The following is a 23,425-nucleotide window of genomic DNA, read 5'->3' as shown; positions in this document are numbered from 1 at the left end:
TGATGGCTCCTCTGACTTTAAGGGTCCCCAGAAAGAGAGCGAGAACACTCACTGAGCCCTTTTATTGAGGAGAAGCTATTCAAATGAGGCAAGGGGTCAGGTTTCAGGGGGCTGAGTCTATCTTCATGATGTCCACTGTCAGCAGGTTGACTGACACCTGGGTAGGCCACACCCAAGGGCACAGTAGGAGAAGGGGACACACACAAGGTACTTCCATGGAAGATTCTATCCTAAACAGGGCAAGGGGTAATATTACAAAGGAACAGTTGAGCGTAGCTTCACCCATGGGGCTCTAGCAAGACACACCCATGCACAAGAAACAGACCCTCAAACCCAAGAAGGGTGGGGAAAGCTCTGCCACATTTCTGTGACTGAGCGCCTCAGCACCCAGTCGGGGAGTGTGCCTCAGTCACGTGTGAAGTTGGTCTCCCACAGTCATCATTTTCTTAATCCATTAAATTTAACCAATAATTATATTTTAAAAGAATAGATTTTGATTTAATTAAAACTCAGCAGTAACTATGAATAGTTTCTTTGCTCATGAAGGAAGATTTCTCCTGAGAAGGCACTTATTGGGCAGTGTTATAGAAGGACTGGTGTTTGGTGATGATCACAGCAGTCTGACTTCTGGTGTTGTTGCTTACTGTCTTTGACTCTCAGTAGGTAAGATGCCTTTGCGTCACTGCACCGCGCGCCCGCACACACACAGATCCCATTACCCAGCCTTTGGGGTCATGCAGGTGGAGGTGCAGGGGTCCTTTGTGTCACTGCATCGGGGGTGCGGACCCCATCACCCAGCCTTTGGGAGCATGCAGGTGGAGGTGCAGAGGCAGGGTGTGAGATGATGGATGGAACGTGAGGATCTGGAACCAGGAAATGGATGGGCTTTGGGAAAGGGCGTCTGCATCCATAGTCTGGGTTTAACTCCTGTGAGTGGTGACCAGCCTCTGGGTGTGGGTGACTCAGATTCCAAACCGGTGCACCTGGAAGGCTTGTGGGCAGCTCGCTCTGGTGAGCCACCCTGGAGCTCTCTGCTCCTGACTAAGGGCAGGACCACCTTTATGAGCTGAGTGCACAGCTCTGGGCACAGCTCCAGAGTAGGAGCTGTTCAGTGCCACAGATACCCAGGTGCCTGGGCCAGCCACAAGCCTCCTGGGGCCTGTGTCTTCACCACTAAATAAGCATCTGCCCGTGGACCTCATGGGTGCTGTGAGGAGCAGCCAGTAGCAGAGGCGAACCTGGCTGTTCCCCAGGGGGAGTGCCCTGGAGCACCGAGGTCAGACCCTGCCTTCACCTGGAGTTTCCCATGCTGTGGGCCTGGAACAACATTCTGAATTCCCAGGGAGGCTTTTCCAGCTGGCATGAGGCCCTGAGAGTCAGGATACTGGTTCCCGAGGCCCGGTTCTGGCATCAGCTCTGAGTCTTGGCTCTGTCATATCCTGTCTTTGTGTCCGTGGGCAAGTGATACATGTCTCGTCACTTTCTCAGCCACACCAGGATGGTACTGTGTTACACTGAGGATTGACCTGTGGCTGCGTTTAGTACTAGTACAGCGCCTGGACTGCACAGGTTGCTGAACAGCGGTGTAGGTGCCCATTACAGAAAGCCACCAGCCGCTATTACCTGGTCACTGCGGTGTGTTAGACATATGCATTATTCCTGAAGAAGGAATGGCTCCAGGGCGTTTTCTAGCAAAAACTGCAGACTTCAGGAAGTTCTAAAGTGCTTTACAGAAACATGACATTAGATTTTATTTATCAAAAAATATAATTTGCAGTAAAATGTGAATTACTTACAAACCCATAGTTTGAAAATATCATTTTATATGTAGTTCTTAAAAAATTTTTTTAGTTGTAGATGGACATAATATCTTTATTTTATTATTTTTATGTGGTGCTGAGGATCAAACCCAGTGCCTCATACGTGTGAGGTAAGTGTTCTGCCTGAGGCACAACCCCAGCCCTTTCTATGTAGTTTTAATATTGTTTGATGATAACATTTTATGTCAACAGTTCTTAAAGTTCAGATCTTTGCATGGCGCTGTGGTGCACTTTTGTAGCCCCCCAGCAGCTTACAATAAATCCTCGGGAGGCTGAGGCAGGAGGATTGAGAGTTCAAAGCCAGCCTCAGCAACTTAGTGAGGCCCTAAGCAATCCAGCAAGATCCTATCTCTAAATAAAATATAAAAAGGGTTGGGTGTGGCTCAGTGGTTAAGCACCCTTAGGTTCAATCACTGGTATATATAAAAAATAGATTTGGGTCTTAGGGTCCTTTAAACTTTTAAAAATCATTAGAGACCTTGAAGAATTTTTTATTTGCACTCATATTTACCACATAAAAATACAGTGGAGTGGTTGGGGGTCAAGTTCAGTGGTAGAGCATGTTCCTAGCATGTGTGAGGTCCTGAGTTCAATCCAGCACCACACTCGATAAATGAATAAGTAAATGGGGAACTAAGATCATTAATTCCTTAACAATAATCAATTTATATGTTAACATGCTGCCACACATATGTTTGATTTTAAGATAATTATATTGGTGCCAAGGGGCAGAGCATACCTGTAATCCCAGCAACTCGGGAGGCTGAGGCAGGAGGAGCACAGCCTGTGCGATTTAGCCAGACCCTGTCCCCAAATAAAATGTGAAAAGGGACAGGGTGTAGCTCAGAGGTAGAACCCTCACTTAGCATGCTTGAGGCCCTGGATTCAGTCTACAGGAATGCAAAGAAAAAGCAGGCTGTATTTTTAAACAAAGAGTAGAATTATGTACACTTTGCCAACCTCACTGATGCCTGGCTTAATAGGATTAGACAGAGGTACCATTGCAGGAACTGAGTTCTTCCTTTCCTTCTTTTCCCTGAATGCTAGTGCTTTCTGCACCTCAATGTAAATTCAAGGAGTATATTTTTAAATTTTAGTTGTTTTTAGATATTGAAAGGATTTTTTTTCAGTGACTTGTTCATTCATTTAGTATTATATTGCTAGGGCAAATACTGTTGTGTGCGGATGCATTTCACTTACCCTGGGTGCTGCAGGTGACCTGCCACAGCTGGGGGGTCCCCTTCCATTGATAGTATGTGGATTATTTCCACATTTTCTCTACTGTGGAGGTCATGGACGTCCCGCTCTCATAGCCTTCCAGTTCTGGTAGCTGCAGTGTACATCTCAGAGGAATCGAGGGTAACAGGGTATATGAATGTCCTTGACTCTCAAAGAGGCAACACCAAGGTGTAACGGTCAAAACCAACTTGAACTTTCAGTGGAAACATAGGCAACCATCTATATGGATGGTGGTCCTCGGATGTGGTTCCAGGACAGCAGCACTTTCCAGAACAAACAGTGAAGGGAGCATGTGACAGGATGTCCACTGTCACTGGCGGCCAAGAAATGTAGATGCAGACCAAGGTGTGATGCCACTGACAGACTTAAAAGTCTGACAAAGCTTAGTTACAGGGAGAAACAAAGTGAAGGTTGAAGGAGATCCAAGGAGTTCCCAGAGAAGGGGTCTCAACTCAGGATGAGTGAGGTTCTTGACAAATGCCACAGAAATGAGCTTGAGGACACATCAGTTAGATTCAGGTTTATTTAGGGAAGTAGACACCCACTGAAGGGAGAATGTGGCTATCTTGAAAGAGGTGCTATAGGGTCCCAGGCTCTCCTTTTAAAGGAAGTTGGTGAGGGGTGGGCATGGGAAGGTGTGTAGGGATGACCCCAGTCTAGTGATCACAAGGTGGTTAATGGTGTTCTGGTCATTCTCAGAATCCTTAAGTCTCCATTATCTGATCAGGTTATCCTGTTGGAAAGCACACTGTCATAGATACTTTCTTAAAGTATCTTCTCTCTGCACTTAATCTATTAAGGAGTATATTTTTAAGTTTTAGTTGTCTTTAGATATCGAAAGGATTTTTCTTCAGTGACTTGCTTCATTCACTTAACATTATATTGCTAGGGCAAATACTGTTGTGTGTGGGTTAATTAACAGGGCACAAGGTAATTCTCAAAAGTGAATGAATTTTCATGAGTGGTAACTCTGAGATTTAGATTTTCCGGGAATTTGAGTGAAGGCTGGGAGAGCTAATCTGGGGAGTGAGAGGCCTGAAAAGGCCTATGGAACTTCAGGTTAAAATCCCATTCCGTGTCCATCCTTCTGTGTCCTTTTTTACCAATCTACCAATTTCTTCTGTCCTCAAAATGACTTTGAAAAAGTCTGCCATAACCCTTAAATGTCCCTTTTTCCAGGTAGTTCAAGGGCTGATGGAGGACCACAGCCAGGAAAGCGCCATCCTAACTAGTTCTCACCCTCAGGGGGCTGGTGGGGCTGGAGCCCCCACAGGCCATCCTGATCCAGTCCCTGGCACATTTCTAGGTTTCAGAAACATTTGCAGGAAGAATATAATGATCCATTACTAACTTTCAGGGACAGGGCTTTTTTAATTTTTATTTATTTTTTTCGTGGTGCTGGGGATTGAACCCAGGGCCTTGTGCATGCGAGGCAAGCACTCTGCCAACTGAGCCCTATTTTTAATTGTTCTTTTTAGTTATACATGACACCGGGATGCATTTTGACATATTAAACAGGGATAGGTCTTCTTTTAAATGAAGAAACTACCTTGAAGAGCATTAAGCAGGAATGAGGCGTGCGAGCCCTTGCGCCCGGGCTCTAGGAAGTACAGGCCTGAGCGCACTGCGGTCACCTGGCCACCGTGCCGTCCCCGGCCCCGTCCCACCCCACCTCCTCCTTCCGCCCGCCTGCATGCCAAGCCGGGGCAGCGCGGCACCCCCGGGGGCGCGCGCTGCAGCGACCGGCGGGCGAACTGGGAAGCCGTCCACAGTCGTCCCGAGCGCGGCGCGTCCCGCCCCAGAAGCGCCAGGGTGGAGAGCACGTCGGCCAGGCTCTGGGAGCGCCTTTGAGCTGCACCTCCGACTCCGGACTGGAGTCGCGGGCCGCCCCACGGGCCTCAGAGGGCCCGTGGTGCGCACCGACCGCGAGGGGACGGCGCCTCCCCTCCACTGGTGCGCGTTCCTCCGTCCCCAGCGCTTGGCCGGCAGCTCTGGAGCCCACGAAGCCGGACAGACCAGAACCCAGCGGAAACCGCGGCGCACCCCGCGCCGCCGACTTCCGGGAACGGAGGCGAGCAGGCCCCGCCCCACGGGCGTATACGCCATCTCCCCGCGTCGCCGCCGGAAGTGGGCTCGTGGGCGCGCCGGAGCCGGGAGAGCGAGGCGGCTGCGGGCGCGGGCCTGAGTGATGCGCGGGCTGCTACCTCTAGCCGGCAGAATAGTTCTGGTCGCGCTGCGCGGCGGCCGCGGCTGCTGCGGGCTCGGAATGTTCTACGCCGTGCGCAGGGGCCGCAGGACCGGCGTCTTCCTCACCTGGTGAGTGGGCGCGTCGGCCTGTGCGGACCCCGCAGGCGGCTTTGGGGCGGCCGGGCCTCCCTGGGGCCTGTGTTGCGGACGGGCTCCCCGCGGGAGGCGCGGAGCCCCGGCAGCACCGCCAGCGTCGCCAGCACAGGTTCCCTGTTCCGACGGGGCCGGAATTTGGGCGATCTCCGGGGGGTCCGCGGAGGGGCCTTTGCGGTGGGCCGGGTCGCGGTCGTGACTCGAGCGCGCTCCCTGGGGGGTGGGTCCCCGTTGTCGGGAGCTCCGGGGCAGGGGCGTGGCAGAAGCTGGACCGGACCCTCCCCTCCGCGGTATCAGGTTTTGTCGTCGGTGTGCACACGTGTACTCCCCGTGCCTGGCCGCGACAGCAGAGAGGAAGAAGCACCTCAGATGTCCGCCCGTTTTGTTGCCATACAGTGATTAGTCGACCTTTGTATTTCAAAGACCCCCAACTTGTTATGCTCTGAGTTTGAGGAAAGCCAATGGGGCCGCCGCACCGTCTGCCTGGGGGACAGCAGGGCAGGGGTGTGGAATGTGACACGCCAGCTACAAGCTGTAGGGTGTGACATTTGCCCCCAGGAGCTGGCAGCCCGTCCTTTCTCACAGTTTCCCACCTAAGAGGAGTCTTCATTAAAAGGGGGTAGTTGGACAGGGAGGGAGGTTGGAAATGACCTGCCTCCCTTTTCCAGGAATGAATGCAAGGCGCAGGTGGACCGGTTTCCTGCTGCCCGGTTTAAGAAGTTTGCCAGTGAAGATGAGGCCTGGGCCTTTGTCAGAAACTCCGTGAGCCCGGATGGTGAAGGTACTCGCCTGTCTTATGAGTGTGGTATTTTAGCCCATTCAGAGCCTTCACAGCCAGAGGTCATTGGATCTGTGCATGAGGAGGCTCTGCAATCTCATTTTTTCCCCTGTTGTACAGATTAAAGAGTAGTGCTCATGTCAGTAATAGTGTTAGACACACCAGGACTCTCATCTCTTTTTGCATTCAGTTTATCACTAGGTCATAATTCTTTTTTTTTTTTTTTTGGTACCAGGGGATTGAACCTAGGGGTTCTTAACCACTGAGACACATCCCCAACCCTTTTTATTTTTATTTTTTTAATTTTGAGGAAGGGTCTTGCTAAGTGCTGAGACTGGCTTTGAACTTGTGAGCCTCCTGCCTAAGCCCCCTGAGCCACTGGGACTACAAGTGTGCACCACCATGCTTGGCATAATTTCTTTCTTTTAAAAAAGTACTTGTACTGTTACTGGACCTAGAAGGCTATGTTTTTAAAGGATAGAATGTGATTTCCCTCCACAGCATATGTGTATATGGTGTTTTTATTTGGAACAGAGTCATGCAATTTGAATTTCTTTCAATTTCATGTGTTACAGAAAGTATTGAAAGTTAGGCCTAATATAAGGGACATAAGATTTGCAACTCTGATATACATGATTGAGATAAACAGAGTGACTCTGATTTAGAGCACAAGATTAAAAAAATATATTTGGGCTGGGACATACTTAATGGTAGAGCATTTACTGAAGACACATTTGTGTGTGCACGTGTGGTGGTAAATGGTGTGTGAACCTACCTTGAGGAAGTAGGGTTTTGAGTACTTGCAGACTTTACAGGAGAGTTAAGACTGAGCAGAGCCTAATAAGCTCATATGCTCTTTTTTTTTTAAAAAAAAAAAAGAGAGAGAGTGGGAGAGAGAGAGAGAGAATTTTTTAATATTTATTTTTTAGTTCTCGGCGGACACAACATCTTTGTTTGTATGTGGTGCTGAGGATCGAACCCGGGCAGCATGCATGCCAGGCGAGCGCGCTACTGCTTGAGCCACATCCAATTATTCACATCTCAGTTCTTCCAGTGTACATATATTCCTGTCTATGAATCTGCTTTCCTAAAAGCTTACAGAGACCTCATAGTGGCTTAGGTTTATAAATTGAGATTTTAGCACTTTTAATGTTTAGGATCTATATCAAATAAAAACATTAGCCCCCTTTCTAGTTTTTTCTCTTATCCTTATTTTGGAATTTTTGATCTGTTGTATGGCTTATATAAGCTAATTTACTTAAAGAAAAACACACTTTTGTGAAGTAAAAATTACCTGATAACTGTGGTTTTCCCATCTTTCAAAGACTTGTCTGCTCTTTAAAAACTTTCAGTTCAACTAAACTCTGTTGTAGTAAATAAACCGTATTTGTATCAATATCAAAATTCTACAAAACTGCCCTTTGATCTGTACCTGTGTGTTTGCATTTACTTCTGTAGAGTACATTTGAGGTAAATAAAGAGGCACCGAGGTGGTGGGTGGAAATGCCCCCTTGCGTCACTCAGATTCCCAGTTGCCTGGACATTGGAGAGGCCTGGCAGGAAGCTGCTGGAGGCACGGGTGTGGTCTCGCAGCTGTTCAGCAGACGCCTGGTGGGTGTCAGTGCCCTGTTCCTCCATCCCTGGCATAAGAGTTTAGAGCTAAAGGTCAGTTCTGTGGTTTGGGTTAAGGTTGCTGTTGTGGAGATGTTAGTTATACTAGTTGCTCCTTCTGTACCTCTGTTCCCACTCCATAAAATGATACCGAGGGAGAGTTGCCTCAGATCAGCGTTTTACAGAAGCCTAGAGGGTCAGGGTCGATGTCAGCTGCCCATGTTCTCAGCCAGTGAAAGTGGAGCTGCCCTTGAAACACTTGTTCGTGAGTCTTTCTCATTCAGCTTGTGCTTGGGGAAAGGGGACTGAGATCCTGGCTGTCCAGTTATCCCCGAGGTGGTGTTTGAGATTCCTTTGGCTTTAACCCCGGGTCCACCTGAAGAGAAACTACAATAGTAGTTGGCTTGTTTCCTGATGTGTCCAATTGCCTGGTTGTTTATGCTTGACCCACACCCCCTTAGCCTCCCTAGAGGTTCTTAGTGTGGAGTTCATGTAATGGCAATATTTGGGGCAGCGAGGGGGCTGATCTTATGTTCAAATTTGGGTCCTTGTTTTCCTGGGTAAGAGTCCCTCAAATTTTCACATTGTCATCCCTAACTGGTGTGTCTGTTATGTCCATCAAAACCAGGTTTTTCCACAGAAGCTCTTCTATTGTCTTCACAATGCTCTTATCAAGCTCACCTTGGAGAGTTGAGAATTATTTCACAGGACTCAAAATCTGAGATGAGCCGGGCATGGTGGTGCATGCCTGTAATCCCAGCGGCTTGGGAGGCTGAGGCAGGAGCATTAGGAGTTCAAAGCCAGCCTCAGCAACTTAGCAAGGCCCTAAACAACTCAGTGAGACGTGTCTCAAAATATAGGAAAGGACTGGGAGTGTGGCTCAGTGGTTAAGTGCCCTGGGTTCAATCCCAGTGCCAAAAAAAAACCCCCAAAAGAATCTGAGATGGTGTGTTCCAAGTCATTCCCTCTTTGTAGGGCTGTTCAAAGGGTGTGATAGTAAATAACTTGCCAGAATTCTTGATTCTTGAGTAGTACATTTTATGCTCATTGTTTCTATCTCATGAATAGGCTCTTGTCTTCCAGAGCAAAAAAATACTCATGCACAGGAGTCACAGGTGAAAGTCAGCAAGCGTCTCAGAGAGCCCTTAGATGACCATGAAGAAGAGGTCTCAGAGCCGAGTGCGAAGTATGTGCGAAAGAACACAGAGCCAGCCCCTGCCCTTGGCAAGGACACATTTTCTTATATGGGTATGTGTTTTAGTCAGGTTCTCACCACAGTGACCAAAAGACCTGACAAGTAATGCAGAGGAGGAAAACTGTTTTGGCTTTTGGTTTCTGAGGTTGCAGTTCATCGACAGGCAACACCATTGCTTTGGGCCTGAGATGAGGCAGGACATGAAGACAGAGGGAGTAGTGGAGGAGAACTGTCAGGACACGGCAACAGGAAGCAGAGAACGTTCTGCTTACCAGGGACAAGAGATAAGCCCCAAAGGCATGCCCTCAGGGACCTACCTCCCCAGCCACAGCCTCCTGCCTGTCTGGATTAGTCCACGGTGGGGTTACAGTGGTCATCCTCTAATCATTTCACCTCTGAACCTGTTTGCATTGTCTCACGTGAGCATTTGGGGGATACCTCCTATCTAAACCGTAGAGTACATCTTCCTTGGGTTTTTAAAAATATAACAATCTAGAAACCATGAAAACTTTGCTCAATCTCTAAATGAGAGAAATCTGAGCTGATGTTTATCCTCATTGTTTTCCATACAGCATATATAGAATTCTCTAAGGTTACCATTTTATAATTGATGAAGTTATGCAGAATTATTAAACTTTTAGGTATTCTTAGGAAAACATTATGTAGACCACAAATGACATTGTAATGTTTGAAAGACCTGTAGTCCCTATGCACAGAGTGCTTTAGCTCTTCAGATGAGGAAGGCCTCAGCACAGCTGCCTTCCACCCTCAGTCAGCACCATTTTACCCTTGTGTTCAGTCTGGAGATTGTGTCTTATCCCTAGAAGCAAGGTGGTCATGAACTGTTTCTCTGCTTTAACTTCAGTCTCTTAGTGACAGTGTGTATATCTTCTTTAGTATAGGCGAACAGAAGGTAGAAGTACCCAGCATTTTTATTTTTAAAATTTTATTTATTTTTTAACTGTGAATGGATCTTTCATGTTTTATTTGTTTTTTTGTATGTGGTGCTGAGGATTGAATCCAGGGCCTCACACATGTCAGGCAAACGCTCCACCACTGAGCTACAAACCCAGCCCTCAGCATTTTTTTTTTTTTTTTTTTGTTCCTGGGGATTAAACTCAGGGGCACTCGACCACTGAGCCACATCCCTGCCAGGGTCTCACTGAGTTGCTTAGCGCCTCACAGTTGCTGAGGCCGGCTTTGAATTCTCGAATCTCCTGTCTCAGCCTCCTGGGCCACTGGAATTGCAGGTGTGTGCCACCGAACCCAGCTCCTAGCATTTTTCATAACTCATCGAATTTGTAGGTTCTAACTTTCCCAGGAAGAAGCCATTTTATAGTTTGATTCAAGGGAAACAAATAGAAATGTTTTGTTGATCTGTATTTGTAGGTTAGTTTTATAGTTATTTAAAACAGTCAAAAAGGTGTACTTGATTTGCTTATTTGCTGCTTGGAAGTGAAACAGGTGTTTGTGGCATACCCGGGGTATGAGCTGTTCCCAGCATGCTCACCACTGCTTGAAGCTCGGTGGCCCCGACACAGCCTGGTGTGTGGTAGGTCTCTTCAGTGACTGCAGGCAGCTGTGGCTGTGTTGGCAGAGCTGAGATGCAGCTGGACTGAAGCGTCTTACCAGCCTGTGTTCTGATGTCCCAGCATCGTTCCAGGAGCTGAGTCCCTGTGCTTCTGTAGCATCCTCCCACTGTGCCTCTGCTGTGCCTGCTCCACCCACTGTCCTGGACAAGGGCCTCCTGTGTGTGCCTCTCTGCTCCCCCTTGCTGTCCCTTAGTGCTGTGCAACCCAGCTTCTCCCACTGTGCTGCTGAGAGTGTGTTGCTGGCCACCAGAGGCCTGAGAGTGGCCTGGCCTTGTGTCCGTCCTTTCCTTCCTTGCTGTTCACAGCTTTGGCATGTTAATCCCACCCTCTGCCTTGATGAAAAGAAGCACGGTCAGGAGCAACAGTTCACTGTTACAAATGTCCTGCAAGAAAAATGAGACCAGCGTTTGTTAGAGGACTTGAGCTTCTGGCAGGCAGGGTCACCATGATGCCAAGGCCCTGCTCTCTCTAGAGTGATGGCTTGCTGAGAGTGACGGTGGCCCTGACATAGAGAAGGACGTTGCCGTTGTCTTTTGACCCTTTAGGGTAGGTTGTAAGTGGTAGGTCTCTGGAAGCAGGTTCTAGCTCTGCACTGTGACCACCTTGCCCTGTCCCTTGCCTGGTGTGTGAGACCAGGTGTGGTGTAGCATCTGCCCCACATAAGAAATTTGTGTTTCCCAGAGACTGCAGCATGTAGAACATCTTCTTAAAATGCTGACCTGACTTCAGAGACATTTGGTGTGAGTTTTGTTTTTTCCAAAATTTGATCCAGCTGTGTTTACTGTTTCCCTTACAGGAGACTCTGTGGTTGTCTACACCGATGGCTGCTGCTCCAGTAACGGGCGGAGGAGAGCACGAGCAGGAATTGGCGTCTACTGGGGGCCAGGCCACCCTTTGTAAGTAAACAGCTCAGTTTTTCAGCATCAGACTTTACTGAATCATATTCTAAAACTTGTGGAAAGACGCAGTAGATCTGGGTACTCATTGATTATTTGGAAACTTTGTCAGACAAACAGCTCTAGCAGGGGCTGATAGAAGAACAGAGCTTTGATTTTTATTGACACTGAACAGCTTTGTTCTTCAGAATGTCGAATGTAGAACCTGGGTGTTGCTGTGTCGGCCCTAACTCTTAGGCGTCTCTATCTCATGAGCTTTTACACCAGAAGGGCCTCCTGCCTCTTAGCTTAAATTAGATGGACCTCGCAGGGCTACCCAGGGAATGGCTGCTGGGCTTGGAACCCGTGTATCACTAGACCCTTTTGAAGCTGTGTGACCCAGCGGTGACCCTGGTATGTCAGAAGGCAAGGTGAAATGCTCTTGTTCAGACCTATCTCGCCTGTGGATGTGAAGGAACTGGAATGGAAGCTGAGCCCTGAAGTTCAGAGGAAAGAGGGACTTGGTCCCTCTAAAGCCGCCCGCACCAGCGCTCAACTTTGTTTTCCAGTATTTACAGGTACCCACAAGAGCCATGTGTAGGTGGCCAGATGCAGTGGTGCAAACCTGCAATCCCAGCACCTCAGGAGGCTGAGGTAGGAGGGTGGCAAGTACAAGGCCAGCAACTTAGTGAGACTCTGTCTCAAAATTAAAAATAGTCAGGACTGAGAATGTAGCTCAGAGGTAAAGTGCCCTTGGGTTTGATCCCCAGTAGCTCAAGGAAAAAAAAAGTTGGTTGTTAGGCATTTTTAATAATGATACCACTTTCCATTTCTTTCTAACTGTACAGTTCACAAAGTTCTTTCACTTTAACTTTTTGCTTAGCTTCAAACCCCTGTGGTGGAGAGTGGAAGCTGGTTTGGCACTAGGTTCTGGGGATTTTGTGCTGGCCCTAGACACCATGCTAATGCCTTTCAGTCCAGAAATTACACTTTGTCCTTGACTTCTGGTCCGGTGTTTCTTCTATGCCATATTATAGTGTCTTTCAACAAAGTGTTAGTGTTGTTGGTTTGATTTTTTTTCTTAATATTTTTTTTAGTTGTAGTTGGACACAATACACTTATTTAATTTATTTATTTATTTTTATGTGGTGCTGAGGATCAAACCAAGGGACTCGCACATGTGAGGCGAGTGCTCTACTGCTGAGCCATAACCCCAGCCCCATGTTGGTTTGATTTTTTTTAAAGGCTGTGTTTTTATATGAAGCTTTTATATCGTTTTTTTGTTTTGTTTTGTTTTGTTTTAACACATTAGCTCATTATTCGTTGGAGGGAATCACTTTTGAGAATCAGCATTATAAGTGTATTTTTAAAAATTCTGTTTTGAAACAGAAACATAGGCATTAGACTCCCCGGACGACAGACAAACCAAAGAGCAGAAATCCATGTAAGTTATCAGATAAATGTGAGTTTGTCATTTCTCAATATTGACCTTGAGCATGAAACTCATGTAAAGTTACCTGATACATGTGAGTCTGTCATCCCTCAGCAAGACTATGAGCATATCACTTACTACTGTTATCCATGTAGATAAGATATTCAATGTCCAGAAGAAACTTTGGGTTAGTAGCAATTCTGGAGAAACACTCTAAAATGTCATTTCAAGTCGGTGTCAACAGAATTATATGTTTAGCACTATTTCACATAAAGAATATAATCAAAAGTACATAGGAAGAAGGAACCCTTGTGTCATAGACCCTTTTAAACATGTGTGACCCAGAGGTGACCCTTGTATGTCCCAGTGTGAATCACTTTGAGCATGAGCTGTGTTGCCCGTTCTCTGTGGAGGATGACTGTGGCTTGTTTTTTCAAGGCAGCCTGCAAAGCCATCGAACAAGCCAAGGCTCAGAACATCAGTAAATTGGTTCTATATACGGACAGTATGTTCACTATAAATGGTAAGCCTTCATGTTTATTTCTTCCAGTAATTTTCCAGTCGCTCTGAGGGGAACTAGGCTTTTCTTTCCCTGGTGGGAGGTATTATAATAGGCTAAAATTAATAACAGGGATGACATTGGTGTGTCACAAGGAAAAGAGGGAGGTTTTGAAGCCCAAGTTCTGTCATGAAGTAGCTGTGGCTCTGCTGTCCTTGCAGTTGGAGTCTAGATGTGTGTAAGTAACTTAGGATCAAGGTGTGCTGGCTGCTTCTTGGAGAATGCCCGAGGGAAACTTCCTGGAGAAGGACGTCCTAAGCTGAGAGCTTCAGGTGAATGCAGTTAGAGGAATGGGGGAGATGGGTGTTTCTGGCATGTGCTGCAGGCCAAAGCACCTGGGGCCAACTGAGGAGGGGAGGAGTCCAGGATGACGGGTCAGAGCACAAGAGGCCCCGGAGGCAGGACAGGCAGGGCGGTGCAGGTGGAGGCCCAGTGAGCATACCTTCCCTAGGGATCACTAACTGGGTCCAAGGCTGGAAGAAGAATGGGTGGAAGACGAGTACGGGGAAGGAGGTGATCAACAAGGAGGACTTCGTGCAGCTGGAGGAGCTCACCCACGGCATGGACATTCAGTGGGTGAGTGCCTATTAGAATGTTCAATCTTGTGACTGTTGTGACCATGTGGTCCCTATTGGCTCGAGAGCAGTGGTTTACTTAAGAGATCGAGTGGTGCAGGTTAACAATTCCCACAAGGGTCATATCATGAGGTGTAATGAGTGCCTTTGATTCTCTCTATCTTTGCAGTGAACAGTGTTGCTAGGTGTAGGAAGTGCAGCAGTAAAAAATATTGCTGGAGGGCTGGAGCTGTGGCTCAGCGGTAGAGCGCTTACCTAGCATGTGTGAGGCCCTGGATCTGATCCTCAGCACCACATAAAAATAAGTAAATAAAAGTATTTTGTCCAACTACAACTAAAAAAATAAGTATTTAAAAAAATATAGCTTGATAAGGCCTTAGGAACATGGTCTTCTTTCCAAAAGGGAAATGTTTTTCTTATAGTTTTTTTTTTTTTTTTGGTGGGGGGTGGTACTATGGATTGAAACCAGGGGCACTTTACCACTGAGTTATAGTCACAGCTTTTTTTTTTTTTTTTTTTTTAATTCTTTTTAGATGTTAATGGATTTTTATTTTATTCATTTATATATATGTAGTGCTGAGAATCGAACCCAGTGCCTCGCATATGCTAGGCAAGCACTCTACCACTGAGCCCCAGCCCCAGCCAGTCACAGCTCTTTTTGTTTTTTTATTTTGAGACAGTTTCACTAAGTTGCTGAGGTTCGTCTTGAACTTATGATCTTCCTGCCTCAACCTTCCTAGTTGTTGGGATTACAGACATGTAATAGATAATTTTAATGAAATGTTTTCTCCACACAATACAAAGCAAGTTAAACTTTTAATCATTGTCTCAACTCTGCCTTGTTCTGCCTCCATAAAACCATTGGTAACATTTTGTAACCAACATGTAAATTTGCTTTAGCAATGGAAATGGGAACAATGGTTAAATCAAATAAGCAATCCATTCTCCTAAACAGCATTCAAAGAGTAAAGAGTGTGTGTGTGCGCGCGCGCGCAAACACGGATATCTATCCATCTGCACAGTTTGCCATATACCATTGCCAAGTAAGAAAAAAAGCACCATTAATGGTAAAATCAAATTTGTAGAGAAATGAAATGGAGCTTTTGTGAACACGTCATTGTGTGAAGCATCTGGAATATATGTTGTGCTCTTCAGTTATGTTGGGCAAGAGGCTCTGAGTGAGCTTCGGCTCGCCCAGTCTGCTCTGTGTGCTTGCGTTTCTCAGTGGAGTGTAGTCATGTTGCTTGTATAAAAATCAGGAGAAGTAAAAAGGAAAACCTTTATTTTAACAGATGCATGTTCCTGGTCATTCGGGATTTGTGGGCAATGAAGAGGCCGATAGGCTGGCGAGAGAAGGGGCTCGGCAGTCTCAAGACTGAGTGGAGTCACTTGGGTGCTCTGGAGAAGGCAAGCGATAGCTCTTGTTGCTGTCATTTCCTGGTGTGGGCATCAAGACCTCTCAGCAGGAGTGCTACAGGAGACAAAGCTGAGCCAGGGGGCACTGTGTCCTGTGAGCATCTCAGTAAAAAAGTGCTCCAGGAGGAAGTGGACGTCTTTGAGATCTGGTGATTCTGAGATCTGCTGCTTACTGGGCTTAGTATATTTTCATATGTTTTATTGCAGTTTGGCCCAAAGTGCTTGGGCGTTGATTTTTATAAGAAATCAATAAAACATTGGTTAAAAGATGCTGACAGGAACTCAGGAAGAATTGTGGAAGAGTTCGCTGACCTTCTGATTTTCAAGGTGGAGTCACCTGCCCTTGTAGCCACACTGGGCATGTGGCTCACAGGACGCCCCTCAGGTGCCTGATGCTGTGTACACAGGAGACCGTGGCTGTGGAAGAATGGCCTCAGTCTTTCAAATGTGTGTGTGTGCAGGGCTGGGATCGAACCCAGGACCTCAACATGCTCAGCAGTTACAATTTTGTACGTGTGTGTGTGTGTGTTGGGCACTGGGGATTGACCCCAGGGGTGCTCTACCATTGAGATGTTCCCCCAGCCCTTTTTATTTTTTCATTTTGAGAGGTCTTGGTGAGTGGCTGAAGTTGACCGTAAATTTGTGATCCTCTTCGCTCAGCCTGCTGAGTGCTGGGATTATAGGTGTGTGTCACCACTCCTGGCTCAGTTACAGCTTTTTTTTTGGTACCAGGGATTGAATCCAGGGCACTTAATCACAGAGCTGCATCCCCAGCCCTTTTTATATTTTATTTAGAGACAGGGTCTCACTGAGTTTCTAAGTGCCTGGCTAATCTGCTGAGGCTGGCTTTGAACTCGCGATCCTCCTGCCTCATCTTCCTGAATTGCCAGGATTACAGGTGTGCATCACTGTGCCCGGCTCAGTTACAGCTTTTAAAGACCAAGATGCATATATCTTTGAAAAGTTTCTTTGGCTTTTTTTCTTAAAAATACTGTGCAGGTTTAAAACAAATGTTTGACATGATCATTTATTTTTGAATTTTTTTCCATAAAATAAAAATACAGAAAATGACACAAAACAAATGAACGCGTATTGAATTACTATTATAAGATGAATGTCCGTGCATCCACCACCCTGTAAGGAATAGTGCTTTGCTGGACACTCCAGAGTACTCCCCTGGGACCTCTCCTTCCTCCTCCTCCCCTCTCTTTACAATGTAATCCTGACTTTTGTGGAAATGACTTCAGGCATTTCTCGATGTCAGTTTAATCTTGCCAACTTTTTCCTTTTTTTAACTTTATATTTCTTAGGGCTTTTAAATTGCAGTCCCTGCTCCATCCCACTGTTTCCCTACATATTATCTTCTGGACCTGGGCCATCTGTTTTTTCTGTAGTCTGGATTTTGCTGATTGTGTTCATGAGAACACAGTTCAAATGTGGCCAGCAAGGTGGGGAGCAAGACTAGGGCACTGCCTCCACTACGCAGATAGACAGAGCTCCATTCTGTCAACCCAGAGACATACGGGATTATTCTGTTTTAGGAGCAGTAACTCACCAATGGGGTAAGCAAAGGTCTTTTTACTTAGGACATATGACCATAAAAGAAAAAGACTGCATATAAATAAAAAATGTTACTTCATAACGCAAAGATTTTGAAAGTAACAAGCAAAAGCAAACTATGGAAAGAGTTTGTAACTCATCACAAAGGACTAATATCCCTGATGTGTACGAGAAAACAACTGGTGAATCAGAGGAACGGATCACCCAGGTTGTTCCCAAGAAGTACATACAGCCCCTGGAGTGGATGTGTGTCCATCTTCACTCCGGAGAGTACAGCTGAGCTGCAGATGCAGTTTCTCCCTCAACAGGCTCCAGGGTTGCCGAGGCTGTTGGGAAATGCTGCTGATGCTGAAGGCAGATGGCATACCCCTGGACACCAGCGGAGCCTGCCTGCCAGTATGATAAATGCGTTTCCCTGATCCGCCAGCCCTGTTCTGCAGACTGATACTGCAACACCTGTGCCCATACAAATATAAGGCAGGATTCATGGGCTGGGTAGAAGCTCAGCCACCATGCCCAGCTCATCAGATAATGTTCTGGAGAATGTTTTTGGAATTAGAAAAAAAATACTGTCGCTATTAAACAGTTTTCTCCCTATAAGCTGCTGTGTGGTTTGGATGTGTCCCCAGTTCATGTGTGGGGAGCTTAATTCTCAGAGGCACATGCTGATGGTTGGGAGGTGGGCCTTTGGGAGGCAGTAGGGTGAGGTGAGGTCTACAGGGTGGCCCCACGACAGCATTAGAAGCCTTAGAAGAAGGGAAGGGAGACTCGTTTTTTTTTTTTTTTTAAGAGAAAGAATTTTCAAAATATTTATTTATTTAGTTTTTGGCGGACACGGACACAACATCTTTGTTTGTATGTGGTGAAGAGGATCGAACCCGGGCCGCACGCATGCCAGGCAAACACGCTACCGCTTGAGCCACATCCCGAGCCCCAGAGACTCATGTTTTTGGGAAATGTCTTAAGAGTCTTTGGGGACAATATGACCATGAATGAGGCTGGTGGCCCACACTGGAATAACTTTTGGGTTTGATTTTCATCCTGGGAGCCTGGATGCTTGGAATAATTCACTGTCAAATAACTCAGGATTTGCCCAGCACAGTGGCTACGCCTGTAGACGGGAGAGTCTAAGGCAGGAGGATGTCGTGTTCGAGACCAGCCTCAGCAACTTAGACCCTGTCTCAAAAAAATAAAAAGGGCTGTGACTCAGTGGTAAAGTACACCTGGATTCAATCCCTAGGACCAAAACCAAAAAAACCCAAAACCAATACAAATGAGTTTTTCTGCCTCTGCCTTCCCTCTACCTCCACTACCTCTCTTGACCAGAGACTGCTTTTCTTTAATAGCGCCAGTGAGACTTGGCTGAGTGGCCTCCAGGCAGCTGACTGGCTTCCTCCTCGAGAAATCCAGACCCGTGCTCCTTTTTTGGGGGGGAGGGGGGACTGAACCAAGGACTTTGGGTGTGCGAGGCAAGCACTCTACCACTGAGCTACATCCCCACTCCCAGTCTCCCTTTTTTCAGTGAAGAAAGTTTATGTGCACAGCTGGCTCATTTCTTCATTCATAGATAACACGACTTTAAAAATCTTCATTGGAAATTTTCAAAAGTACACAGAAAGAGTAGTTTGATGAACATCCATGAAACCATCTCCCAGCTTCTTCAACAGTTACCAAGTTGGATAACCTGACTGAGTAGTATTCCAAGGCTGTTCCTTCATATGTGGTATTAGGTGTGTCTCAGCACAGGGACACATGGAAAGTCTGCCAAGGTCATGTGTCTCCTAGGGCACTTGCCGGGTTTCTTGGCTGAGTGAGATCTGGGACTGCCTGGCTGGTTTTCTTTTCTTTTTTTTTTTTTTCCCTATCCTCTACTATTCCCCCTCCCCTCCCCTCCCATCTCTCATGGCTGGTTTTCTTATGCAGGTCTTGCTGTTAACCCCAGGTTTACTGATAGACAGGCCCTTGTGTTTCACAGCAAGTGGTTTTTTTTTGGCTGTGTGTCCAGGCCTCTTGAGTAGTGCCCAGGTGTGTCTGTGTGTTATCTGTTGGCCTTTCTCCCCTGCTCTGTGTGTTTCCCACAAAGCCCTCAGGCTGTTCCAGCTGGAAGTCATTAGCCCAGATGGCTTTTCCGTAGACTCTGCCTGGCCTTGCTCTGGCTGGGTCTTAGCAGGAATGGCCCTGGGGGAGAGGACCTGAATGAAGATGAGGGCTGAGAGCAGTTCTGCTCACTGTGTACTCTCTCCACCAGAGCCTCTGAGGCACCAGGCTGCAGAGTTTGGTTTTGGTGTGAACATCTGCCTCCCACGTTCCCGACTTGCTGCCCAGTCCTGAGACCTGTGGTCAGAGCACCTCGCAGCTCCCTCAGAGATCCCCAGCGCCAGCAGTCTGGCTACTGCTTCTGCTCTTGAACAGTTGACTGTGCCACGTCTCTCACCCAGGGGGCCTCAGTCCTGTTACATCTGGGAATCTGGGTGAGGCCAACAGCCTGCAAGCCGGGCAAAATCTCACTCTTCATCGCTCTTCCCGCAGGCCAGGAGAGGTCAAGTACGCTGGGCGAGCAGACAAAAGCAAAGTTATTAGCACACAGCAGGGGCCAGCCGAATCCTAGAAATGGCTGTTAAATATTTCCCCGTATACTACCTTCAGTTTCTCCTGTTGGCCTGCAAAGCCTAACGTGTTGACTCTGGCCCTTCATGGAGCATGTTTGCCTAGGGCGGTGTCCGTGTCCCTGGTTTCAGTGGCTTGGGTCACCTGGTCTTCCAGGGCACTTCTCTGCAGCGGAGGAGGCCATCTTTCAGAACACCTCAACAGGTTCTTCCCCAGTCTCATGGTGGTAATGAAACCTGGTCGTGAAACATTTCTGGGCTGTTGGTGGCTGTTTTTCTGGAAGAAACATGTCAAAGATTCTCCAAAGGCAGAACGCATGGGCTGTGGTGTCCACAGGAAAGCAGCGAGTGCCATTTCCCTCAGTTGTCCTGCTGGAGTGCTGGGGGCAGCAGACACAGCACCTGTTTCCCCGCCAGTCCCTCCGCACCCTGCTCATCTTGCTTTTCCAAAGCAAAGTTTTTTATGGCACAGAACTGCTCCCCTTTCCCCTGTTCCAGTGGGAAGGAAAAGACATCTGCTCAGGATGGAGGCCGGCAAGGGCAGATGTAGGCTGCTGGGCGGCTGCACCTGGGCGGGGTGTTAAGTGCTCCCCCAGGCTCAGGACCACTGCTGCTGGCACTGCATTTTAGCAGCTACTGTAGAGACTGAATTCAAACCCCAGCCTTGTCACTTCCTGGCCATGTGACCTGAAGTTAGGTGAGTTCCTGTGCCTCAGGTATCTCACCTTTCAACTGTGGGTGACAGGTACTCCCAGCTGCCCAGAGTGGTCCTGAGGGCACCACTGTGCAGAAAATTCTCACACTGAGCTTGTGCTGCGTCACTAGAAGCGCTGACGTGGGGCAGGAGGCCATTACAGTGATGGTGTGAAAACTCGGGAGGGCAGTGTTCACGAGCTTTTCTTGGGGTACTGTGTGCTAAGCGCTGAACGAGTGACCCGAAGGTATGCACAGCTGTGACACCACACAGGAATCATACCACAGACATGAGGTTGACGGGTGTCTGCAGATGTTGATTCAAATGTCCTCACGGAACCTAACAAGGAACATGCACGTGCCTACGGGGAGGCTCCGCGGCCAGCATGTAGGAATGGCCAGGGCAGCTTCTCTGCAACTGGGTGTCTGTAGGGGAAAGCATTTGAGTCAGGAAGAGCATCTCGGGGAAACCTGCCTGGGTAAGGACCTGAGGCAGGAGGAGCAGGAGATCCACATGCTAAAAGGCCAGAGGTCTGGAGAGCAGAGCGCAGGAGGGGAGGTGGCAGGGTTGGGGGTGGCCAGGGTCTGGAGTTCAAAAAGCAGGGTTAACATGGGGACTGGCATGACATGGCTTTTAGAAGGTCACTGGCTGCTTTGCAGGGAATGGTTGCACTGGGGCAAAAGCAGTCACAGGAGGCAACTTCAGAGGTCAGTTCCACCAGCCAAGAGGTGGTGGAAAGAGTGGGATGAGGCCAGTGGATGGGGGTATGGTGTTTTGAGGGTCAAGTGAGAGGATTTGCAGTTAGGGTGGACTGGATGTGGAGTGTGAGGGAGAAAGAGCAAAGTACCCAGCTTTGGAAGAAGCCACTGCTGCTCCCTGATACAGGAAAGGCCAGGTTAGGTTGGAGACTTGTGGATACTCAAACCTGAGGTTCTGGAAAGGGGTTCAGACTGGAGGTGTGGACAGGGGAGTCAGCAGCATGGGGTGGACTATGTGAGGCCACTGGGTTGGTGAGAATGGACAGGGAGAGACCATTGGGACCATCCAGAGGAGCAGGAGCCAGATGAGAGAGAGAGAGGGAGGGAGGGAGGGAGCAGTGACTTGAAGGAGAACCAGAAGAAGGTGTCTGAAAGGAGTGGGCAGCTGTGAAGCGCTGCTGCTGAGATGTGGCAACCCGCAGTGTCCATGGAGTGGGTCAGGAGGCAGTGAGAGAGGACAGGTCATTAGAAACCACTCCTGAAGCACACAGGGAAACACAGCCATGTCCAAGCTGCCGGGAATCAAACCCAGGACCTCACAGGTGTACGCCAGGCACATGCTGTACACGGAGCACATCCCCAGCCTGAAGGGCCAGCGGAAATCCGTCAGGTGGAGGGGAGAGGAGATGAGGATGTGGCTTAGTATTTGCAGTCATTAGAGGAAGGGAACAGAATGAGGTGGACGTGTGCTTCCTGTGCAATCTTCCTGAAGCCCTGGAGTCAGTCTGCTTTGGAGATGTAAACTAGCACAGTCTGGTTCAACATCTCCGGGTTTCTAGTTGCTTGATTTGCTAGGCTGAGGGAACAGCTGAGAATGTGATCTTTTTTTTAGCTGATTGCTCTGAAAAGATAAATCCAGGCTCATCAAAAGGTTAGATTCCTTTTTTCTTTTTTATCAGCTACACAGATGCTCAAACTTTGATGGGATTACTTCCTGATAAACCCCTCGTAAAGTGAAAATATCAGCTGAAAGCACACCAAACCTACCGCAAGTGGCGGCCTAGTGGGGCCTGTCCCCCAGGCTCACACCAGCTTTAGCAGACAGTTGGCAGACCCAGCAGTCTGTCCTCGGGTGTTGAACATCCCATGTCATTGACTCAACAGGTACTGGCAGTGGAGGCCAGAGGGCCGCATGAGCGCTGCCCACTGCGGTGCACAGCTAAGACACTCTGTGTCTGAAGAACCGTGAAAGGTCCCTTCAGCTGCAGTGTGGACTGTCTGACTGCGTGGCTGCCCCTCCCACAGCAGGGCTGGAGTGTCCCTTTACCTGCTGCGAGCCTGGGCAGAGGCCAGAATTCAGAACTCCAAGTGTGGTTTCCGCTGAGTGCAAATGGCTTTCCACCATGAAGTCACAGGATCGCAGCTGAACCACCCTAGGGAGGGGGCTGTCTGTGTTCACAGGAACTCAGGACTAGGAGGGGCAGCCTGGTTTATTCCAGGACACAGCACATTTTATGGGAAAGATGACATGAAAAGAAAAGATGGCGCTTTTAAAAACTTACATATTAGGGCTGGGATTGTGGCTCAGGGGTAGAGCGCTCGCCCAGCACAGGCGGGACCCGGGTTCGATCCTCAGCACCACATAAAAATAAAGGCGTTGTGTTGTGTCCATCTACACCTAAAAAATAAAATAAAAATATTTTTAAAAAATTAGATGGTAGCATGGCCGACTTTATTTATTTATTTATTTCTAGTACTGGGGTTTGAACCCCTGGGCACTGTACCACGCGGCTACAGCCCACCCTTTATCAGTTTTTACTTGGAGACAGGGTCTCCTTAAGTTGCCCAGGCTGGCCTCCAACTTGCGATCCTCCTGCCTCAGCCTCCTGAGTCTGGGATGACAGGTGTGGGCCGCGCCGGGCTACAGTCGTTCAGTTTTGCCTTCACGTTGACGGCTGTAAAACGTGAACTGTTCCTCGGAGTCTTCTCCGGGCGGGGGCGCAGGAAACCTGCGGCGGCTGGCCACTTGTCCTCCAGGCCCAGCAGGGGCGCGCTTCCCTCGCCGGCCCCGCCCTGGAACTCCTCCCACTCCTCCTGGCACCAGACCCGTCCGGACCTCCTCCCGGAACCACCCTCCCGGAACTACCCTCCGGGTCCTGGCCCGACCCATCCCTTCCCTCCCCGGCCCCGCCTACCTCCATATCCCTGCCCACCTCCCTGTCCGGACTCTGCCCTCCCCGGCCCGGCTCCGCCCACCTCCCGGCCCGGCCCCGCCCGCCTCCCTGTCCTGGCCCCGCCCACCTCCCTGTCCGGTCTCTGCCCTCCCCGGCCCGGCCCCGCCCATCTCCCGGCCACCTCCCTGTCCTGGCCCCGCCCACCTCCCTGTCCGGTCTCTGCCCTCCACGGCCCGGCCCCGCCCACCTCACGGCCCGGCC

At 48.5% G+C, this 23,425-nt stretch overlaps 1 protein-coding gene and 1 long non-coding RNA gene across 7 annotated transcripts; one reads left to right on the top strand and one right to left on the bottom strand.

Annotated features, from left to right (window-relative positions):
- Nucleotides 1–5,185: 5,185 nt before the first annotated feature.
- On the top strand, nt 5,186–17,592 carry Rnaseh1 (ribonuclease H1). 3 transcript variants are annotated; one of them, XM_046441179.2, is made up of 8 exons: nt 5,187–5,375; nt 6,068–6,180; nt 8,872–9,036; nt 11,372–11,471; nt 12,840–12,894; nt 13,321–13,405; nt 13,893–14,017; nt 15,309–17,592. In XM_046441179.2, exons 1-8 carry the CDS (start codon nt 5,248–5,250, stop codon nt 15,393–15,395), a joined length of 858 nt encoding a protein of 285 aa, XP_046297135.1. In that variant the 5' UTR covers nt 5,187–5,247; the 3' UTR covers nt 15,396–17,592. The 3 variants fall into 3 exon arrangements, with proteins under 3 accessions (XP_046297136.1, XP_046297135.1, XP_046297133.1); XM_046441177.2 differs by having other exon boundaries at nt 8,857–9,036; XM_046441180.2 differs by lacking the exon at nt 8,872–9,036 and having other exon boundaries at nt 5,186–5,375.
- A 1,292-nt stretch (nt 17,593–18,884) lies between these two features.
- LOC124090548 (uncharacterized) lies at nt 18,885–23,131 on the bottom strand. 4 transcript variants are annotated; one of them, XR_006851120.2, is made up of 4 exons: nt 22,553–23,131; nt 20,324–22,423; nt 19,633–19,875; nt 18,885–19,541 (listed from the first exon to the last, which is right to left on the bottom strand). It is a non-coding gene; the product is annotated as an uncharacterized LOC124090548 (long non-coding RNA). The 4 variants fall into 4 exon arrangements; XR_009226511.1 differs by having other exon boundaries at nt 19,633–19,835; XR_009226510.1 differs by having other exon boundaries at nt 19,633–22,423; nt 22,553–22,668; nt 22,810–23,131.
- Between the last annotated feature and the right edge of the window lie 294 nt (nt 23,132–23,425).

This window comes from Marmota monax, unplaced genomic scaffold (assembly GCF_021218885.2).
Source record: "Marmota monax isolate L192 unplaced genomic scaffold, Marmota_monax_Labrador192_F-V1.1 WCK01_AAM20220418_F8-fsc00010, whole genome shotgun sequence".
Classification (NCBI taxonomy): domain Eukaryota; kingdom Metazoa; phylum Chordata; class Mammalia; order Rodentia; family Sciuridae; genus Marmota; species Marmota monax.
This window is presented reverse-complemented; position numbering and strand designations above follow the sequence as displayed.

What these genes read in the sequence shown, in the direction of transcription:
- Rnaseh1 (XM_046441177.2), top strand. Translation starts at nt 5,248, where the DNA reads ATGCGCGGGCTGCTACCTCTAGCCGGCAGAATAGTTCTGGTCGCGCTG. An exon ending in TGGGGGCCAGGCCACCCTTT is followed by an intron (nt 11,472 to 12,839) that starts GTAAGTAAACAG and finishes GTTTTGAAACAG; the next exon opens with AAACATAGGCATTAGACTCC. An exon ending in ACCAAAGAGCAGAAATCCAT is followed by an intron (nt 12,895 to 13,320) that starts GTAAGTTATCAG and finishes TGTTTTTTCAAG; the next exon opens with GCAGCCTGCAAAGCCATCGA.